This window comes from Haemaphysalis longicornis, unplaced genomic scaffold, assembly GCF_048455015.1.
Source record: "Haemaphysalis longicornis isolate Haplotype H1 unplaced genomic scaffold, Haemaphysalis longicornis Haplotype H1 scaffold_10, whole genome shotgun sequence".
Lineage (NCBI taxonomy): Eukaryota > Metazoa > Arthropoda > Arachnida > Ixodida > Ixodidae > Haemaphysalis > Haemaphysalis longicornis.
Genome location: NW_027526204.1, coordinates 74,545,036 through 74,552,560, shown reverse-complemented (window position 1 = coordinate 74,552,560; position 7,525 = coordinate 74,545,036). Strand labels below are relative to the sequence as shown.

General features: G+C 45.5%; 1 protein-coding gene across 1 annotated transcript; it reads left to right on the top strand.

Moving 5' to 3' along the window:
* Window positions 1-248: 248 nt before the first annotated feature.
* LOC144158777 (uncharacterized) lies at window positions 249-1,793 on the top strand. Its single transcript, XM_077689915.1, has one exon. The coding sequence runs from the start codon at window positions 325-327 to the stop codon at window positions 1,582-1,584; it is 1,260 nt and encodes a 419-aa protein (XP_077546041.1). The 5' UTR covers window positions 249-324; the 3' UTR covers window positions 1,585-1,793.
* Window positions 1,794-7,525: the final 5,732 nt, after the last annotated feature.

Sequence of the window (7,525 nt, the reverse complement as noted above, 5' to 3'; positions counted from 1 at the left end):
ATGGTCCAGAGCTTGCTTTCTCCACACAAAGATGTTGTGCACATCTTACCTGTTGCACAAATTGATGCTAGAATGCTGCATGACCTTCTTCGGAAACTTATTACTGACCTGGAGGCAACTGGTTTCAGAATCGTAGCACTGATATCAGACAATAACTCCATTAACAGAAAAGCTATCTCATTCTTTGCTAAGCCCGCAAGTCTCAGCATTGTCTACCAGCATCCTGCCAATCCATCGCGCCCCCTGTTTTTTGTGGTAGACCCGGTTCACTTACTTAAGTGCATTAGGAATAACTGGCTGAATCAGCGCAACAGTGGAAAGTGCATGTACTTTCCGGACCCAGAAAGTACGGATGCCAAACCAAAGATACTTACAGCATCCTTTAAAGTGTTGTGTCAGCTGCACGAAACTGAAAAAAATGAGCTCTTAAAGATAGCGCCAACGCTTACCTTAAAAGCACTGAACCCATCAAACATGCAGTGCCAGAACGTCAAACTAGCCCTGAAGATTTTTAGCTCGTCCACTGTCGCTGCTCTGAACACAATTTCATTGCAGCATGCACAGGAAACGTCCAAATACATTGATACCATTTTGAGGTGGTGGAATGTAGTGAACGTTAAGACACCAAAAAAAGGACAGCGGCTTCGAGATGAGTTGCAGGGGCCCATAACGTCATCCTCGTGTCCGCAGCTCGAATACCTGAGCACTGTAGATCGCTGGCTCGACCACTGGGCAAGCCTCAAGCATGATGATGGCCACCTGACACGTGAAACGCACTCTGCTTTTAGCCATACAACCCACGCCTTGCACGAACTCGCCAAATACTGCTTGGAAGAGCTTCGTTCCACTTACGTTCTCTTAGGGAAATTTCAAACCGATAGCCTGGAGGATCGGTTTGGAAAGTACCGGCAGTTGTCAGGGGCCAACTACCATGTATCCATAAGGCAAATATATGAGTCAGAGACGAAGTTGCGTTTGCAAAGAGTTTTAGATTTCCCTGAGTTGGACCAGTTGGACATGCTGCCAGCATCAAGTGTGTCGAAGGTAGATGTGCATTCATTGCAGCGTCAATTTCGGGTCTCCGTGACAGATTCTGACATTGAGGCAAAAGCTTCGAGGCTGCCAGCAGTAACCTATGTGGCTGGCTATTGCGCCCGTGCTGCTTTGAAGAAGCTGACATGCACGGCGTGTAGGGAAAACCTTGTTCTGCAAGATGTGTACTTGGATAATGCAGAAAATGCATTAATCGCAAACATGTCCAGAGGCGGGCTGAAGTTCCCACGAGCCGCTGTTGTAAATGCTGTGCTTTTCACTGAAATTGTTCTGGACAGACTTAGGGCACCAGAGCATTCCACACAGTTTTTCAGTCTTCCTAGGCAAAAGGATGCGCTTGTGGGCCTTGTATTTTCAGTCCTTGGAGACGTTGAGGACCTGGATACATGTGATTTTGGTCACACAGCAGAGGAGGTGATGGAACTTGTCGTGATTGCCGCAGCGAATACATTGAACAATTTGTGCCGCCGAGAAAATGATAAATTGTCCCATGCCAAGAACGAACGAAAACTAAAAACCTTGAAGGCTTGAAAAGTGCTACTCATTTGTTGTCTACTATTTGTGTACATAGTTGTGTTCTGTTTAGCTATATTGTTACAAACGTACCAGATGGTATAGTGTTCCGTAACTAACACGGTAACAATATGTATGCTTGTGTATACCGTTTTGCTTGTATGCCTTTTTTTAAACATTCATGTATCAAGCTACTATTTCTTTTGTGTATGTGTCTTCTTTAGTGAGAAAGCAGGAAGAACTACTGTGAAGGCTTGTTTTGTGACAAGTTTGTGCATTGAAGCTGTCATGTTGGTAAATTGTTTTCATTGAACGACCCTTTAACTGGATTGTGAAGAAAAACTGAATAATAAATGTACCTTTCGTGCCATTCTTTCAGCATCACATTTGTTTAGATTCATGAAATAAATTTTTTCTGGGCCTTCAAAATGTTCCTTTGCTATTCAATACCCCAGAAAGGGGGCTGTGAAGATGAACACCATTCTGCAGAAATAACTTCAGTCTTGACAAAAATGATCTAATAGCATGCAGGACAGTAAGAGTGCTGGCCAAGTCCTTTTGAGGATATACACAATGGATGTAAGTAGTAGAGAATTTCACTTTTTTATGGTGGTGTTGAGCGGGAAGAACCAACCAGCGTCAATTATTTCTGTGGCAGTTCTACATGTTATGCAGTGGAAGGGAAAGAAGTATTGACTTGGATAGGTTGGTATTACTTCCTGGACAGTGGTGATTTTTTAAAACCATACATGTTACGACACGCACTGGCTGTGCCTCCGCGCGTGGTACTGATTCTGCTTTAAAAATATTCACCGCGCGCGTCCCTGCGCTCGACGTATGACCTTGGCACGGGGAAGCCGACTTCTAGGCCCATCGCACTAGCGTGACGTCACGCCGCCGTGCGGAGGCCTTGAAGTTTCTAGGTGGCTTTGGCCGAGGCCACGTTTTTGCCGTCTTGTTGCGCAATCCCGCGCAAGCCGCGCGGCCCTTCGAGCGCTCCCGCGTACCGAGTCAGGATCGCGGGCAGCCACAATCCTCACACTCCTCCTCCCTAAATACTCGACGCCACTCGCATTGAAACGGCGCCGCGGAGCACAACCTCAAGTTACAAAATACGCCAACAAACGTCATCCACATGCCAGTTCACCCCTAATGTTCGCCATATGATGCCGTAACCGCGAAGCTCGGCCTGATGAGCGTGCCACGCGTTGTAGTGGTCTGAGTCTCTCACGGTTAAGAAGCACAGCAGGTTGGCAGGTCCAGAAGCCGGCAGCCGCATCCGAAGAATGCGGAGGTCGCTTGCTGACGCGACCTCTGCTCCCAGTGCAAGGCGTTCTCCCCAATGGCGGGTCCCTCGGCCTCCTGGGTTCCGTGGCTGCTTCGGCGGCTGGTCCTTCCGAACGGCTGAATGGTTGCCCCGCAGAGCGCCCCTTACAAAAATGGTTATTGAGATTGAATTGAAAGTCGATTGACTTTACTCGGTACATTGTGTTGACAGTCAATTGACTTTGAATAGAAATTTTGTATTGAGTTCTCGTTGAAAATTGGCCGCCGCGTTTCAATTGAAACTCAACACTGAGTTTCAATTGAAAGTATATTGACTATAGTCAACATGTCTGTTGATTTCCAATTGACTTTCTGTTGAGTCTCAATACACTTTTTCTGTTGAGTTCCTGTTGTGACGTGTCAATTAAAAGTCTATTGAGAAAAGTCTGTTGAGTTCCAGTTGAGTCTGTGTTGACTCTCTATTCATTCTCCTGTTGAGTTCCTGTTGAGAAATGTCAAATGAAAACCTACTGAGCATATTCAAGACAGCCCGTTTGATTTCCTGTTAGTATTTTGTCAGGTTATTTCAACAATTGCATAGTAAAGTTCAGTTAACTGTACTAAATATATACTAAGTCTGCTTCAATATTGCAAAAACATTCTAAAATCTGTCGTCAAGGTGTGCAATAAGCAGGCGAAATAGTGAGGTGTTGCATGGCAAAGCTTGCTTTATTGCTCACGAAAGCATCACGGGAGGGCTGGAGCCTCGCAGGGTCCACTTGCCTACTTGACTGTGTAGCCTGCAAAATACAAGAAACAGACTTGTTTGTTAGCACCAGTCAAGTACGAAATGATGATTGCATCCCTTCTCATTAAGCATGCTGGTTTAAGTACCTGGCTATTTTAAAAGTTACCTGGCTTGTATGTTTGGAAAGCAGGGAGATAGCAGTTCAACAAATGTATAAGCTTTCCTCAGATTTTAATGCCGTAAGCCAAGCTAGCCGAATCAATTAATTCTACAATTGGTAGGGAGTGGAATGCCTTTAGTTGAATGCCTTCCGCATTAAGGCGCCTGAAATCTACAGGAACGACTATGTTTCAACGCGGCAGGGAGCCAAAAAATCACCCGCATGGGTCCGTAATCGTGTCTTCCACATCTTTCAGGCCCAAAAGAAATCCAAATAGGCCTATCAAGACTGGTTGAGCCACTACCTGACAGGAGAAACCCCAAACCTGTGCAAAAGCATACCTGTCAACCTGTGGATTTTGTTTTTTGAAATTTTAATGCTTGAAATCTCGTAAAATAAAATTAGAAAATTGTCAACTTGCATGAACTTGTTTACAAAACTAGCCTTGATTAAAAAAAACTAGGGTCAGATGTACTGTAATCTAAAGTTACTACACCAGCCAATCATTGCAAATGGCTTTATGAATGGATGAGCGCATAATACTTTGTGCTCACCGACTAGTGGAAAAAAATACATGAACCGTGATGGAAAAAACGTGCCAGAAAGAACGTGACAGGAAAAATACATAACTTAAATTTCGCAGTCTTTTACACTCTTGTAACGCTAAAGTATGGTGTGTGCCTTGCAGTACGTTTACCAAACAAGTAGCACTAAGCAGCAGCTTAAAGGGATCATATGAGACATGGGTATATCCACATTTTTGCCTTCATCATAACAATTCCAGAGGGGTATACCAGTATAACAAGGCCGTCTAATGCCAGTTTACACACAAGGAGAACACGAAACAGTTTTGTTTGGTGAGGGGAAAAACATCAGTTTCTGTAAATGAGAAAAAATTTAAAAGCTTGTATCCCTTTGCTTGGCGAGATTTTCTATACACTAGCAGCACTAAAACAGTATAGTGATACCATGCCGACCAATCATTTGGGTAATTCCTAGAGGCAGAACATCTGTCAAAACAGATTGACTAAGCCCTCGCGCAATGCCGGTGTAGCATCAGTCAGTGGCACGTCTGATGCCACATTCAGCCAAAATGTTATTCAGTGATTTTGCTATTACTCACACCACATTCAGCCCAACTTATTCAAAACTGCTCCGAGAAAGGCAGTCAGCAGGTTGTGATCAGAAGCAATGGCAAATTTCAATTTATGCTAGCAAGTCGAGCAAGTGCTTAAGTCAAAATTGGTATTCATCAGTTTGAAAGTTTGACGCCTGTGTATGTTCTAGCGCAAGCTACCTAGCACCTGTGACAAAAATTGGCAAATGAGAAATTCACGGAAAGATACATGGAGAGAATTGGCACTTAGTGGTAAAAGACTAATATATGACAACAGTGTGCAGTCTGTTTCCAACTACTACTAACGCAGAAGGTTTTTTTCTGCATTGGTTTTAAAGCCAAAGTGTCTGCTTGCCTTTAGGGTGCCGAGGTAACACATTAGACTTGTGTAAAGATGTTTTGGGTTCAAACCCTACCTTCTGCGGATACATAGTCTCTATTTTCCAAAAGCAATCAATGAATTTGTTATATTCTTGGGCATTATTTTTTTAGCTGGAATGAAGTACGGTTTAGGCCACATTTGTCACTGCTCTGCACTCAGGGAACGCTCTTTCTCCAAGCAATCGTTCAAATTAATACGCAAATATATTGCTGGCTGCCAGCACGTTAGCTTGCAAGTATATTTTACCGCCATGTCTCCTAACTGGTTGAACACACTATCCTATTTGTGACTGGTAGATCTGCCTCTCAGCCTAGCGCTGTCAGGTGTGCTTGCATGGTGCAGTATTCGTGCGTCTGTTATTGATCCGACAGGCACTTGTTCGATTCAACCTCCTTCATTTTTTTTTTCATTTTCGTTAACTTCGTTCGTCAAACATTTTATTTATCTTCATCATGGTGTTCTTTCTTTTTTTTATGACACTTCGTACTAGGTAATTCATGGCTGCTGCTTCGTTCTGTAGCGGCACTGCATCTGGGATTTTATTCATTCGTCCATTGCCATCAAAGGTTTTGTTAGATCTTTAGCTTAAGATACATACAAATATAGAACACGCGAAAGCAATACAGCAGCGCGGAAGACAGGAAGACAGTAAAACACTGATTGATGTCAAAATGTTGTGTGCCGGTACAATAGCCTCCCCCTTCAATTTGTTACACTTATGTACAGTATTTTTGCAAGGCTGAAGTGAAATCATACCTTTAGGTCGATCTGGAGACGGCGGGAATAAAAACACTGTTCATATACCGACAAATAACCAAGTCGTGAGTATCGCCATTCAGGTAGGTCTGCACAACATTTGTCATGATGAAATGTACAGTGTGCGTCAGGCTTGTCTAGGGCAAGCGAGCGCACGGCTCCGGAGCGTGCTGGCGACATCTGCTGATAACTGCTGGGTTAGAGATAGCTTGCCATTGCGCGTGCGCGGATCTCGGACAGGGTCGGGCCGGTCGTCATTTCGCATGGGCCACTCTTATTTGCAGACGCCACCACCCACGTGGGACACTGGTCTTCCCCAGTGCCAGCCATGAGCAGTGACAGGCCAGATAGACGCGCCGTTTGACGCGTTTATCGCAGGCAGTTACGTAATCGCATAAAGCAACGAGCGCCAATCTTCTGAATCTCAAGCGCACCAAACGGAAAGCACGCAACAAGAATTCACTGCAGGGCTTTCGGTCGAACCTGTTGTGCGATTACGTAAGTCCCTGGGGTGATAATGCACCGCGTCAAATTACGCACTGATCTCCGGCGTCACCGCTCACGGCTGGCACGAAGAAAACAAGCACCCGTTGCGGGTGGTGGTGTCTCCAAATTTTAGAGGCCAAAGCTGAACGACGACCGGCCAGGGCCTGTCCGAGATCCACGCAGGCGCAATGGCAAGCTATCTCTAACCCAGCAGCTATCAGCAGATGTCGCCAGCATGCTCCGAAGCCGCGCGCTCGCTTGCCCTTGACAAGCCTGAGGCGCACTGCACAGGAGCGCTCGGAAAGAATAAACTTACCTTATAACAACCCCAGCAGCGCTCCCAGCGTGGTGAATTTGACGGATTCCAAAGCGTTGCTAACAGGGAAGGTAACACCTCACTTCGCAAGCTTCTTCACCGTACGATCACAGCGCACAGACACAACAAGGACACAAAGGATGTTCACCGGCGGTAGAAAAGCGCATACGCTGGCTTTTCCTTCAATAAAGTCGATGTATCGCCAGCTGCACTGCAATGTCTGACCTTCGATGCTCGTTGAAAAGATTCGCACACGGCACATAAATCGTCAACAACACGAGCAACGCTGTAAATTTGCACAGAACAGTGAGAACGACCGCACAGCGTTGGTGCCCGCACATCCGGGACTGCGAACAAGCGACTTTGGCTTGGCTTGGAGTCGGTTTGCGATGGCTATGCCACGGCTACGCATTCTTGTGAAAAATTGAGCGTGAAAACATTGACACGAGATATTAAAAAAAACCGACGGTGGCTTGTGAGTCCTATGTTAATATTTACGATCATTGTTTATAGAATTATTACCAACCCGTCGAGCAGCAGTAATATTATTTTGCAGATAACCGAAATCCGCCGAGGTCGCGATGTTGGCTGTTAGCGCCACTAGCGGCAGTGGCAACTCAGCGTACTAGACATTCGCGGGGAATCTCGGAGGCAATGTCGCGACAGCGCGGTCACTTTAGCTTAGCTTAGCGTGGGAGGATGCCAGAGGAACCAGAAGAACTGGTTAT

What these genes read in the sequence shown, in the direction of transcription:
- LOC144158777 (XM_077689915.1), top strand. Translation starts at nt 325, where the DNA reads ATGTACTTTCCGGACCCAGAAAGTACGGATGCCAAACCAAAGATACTT.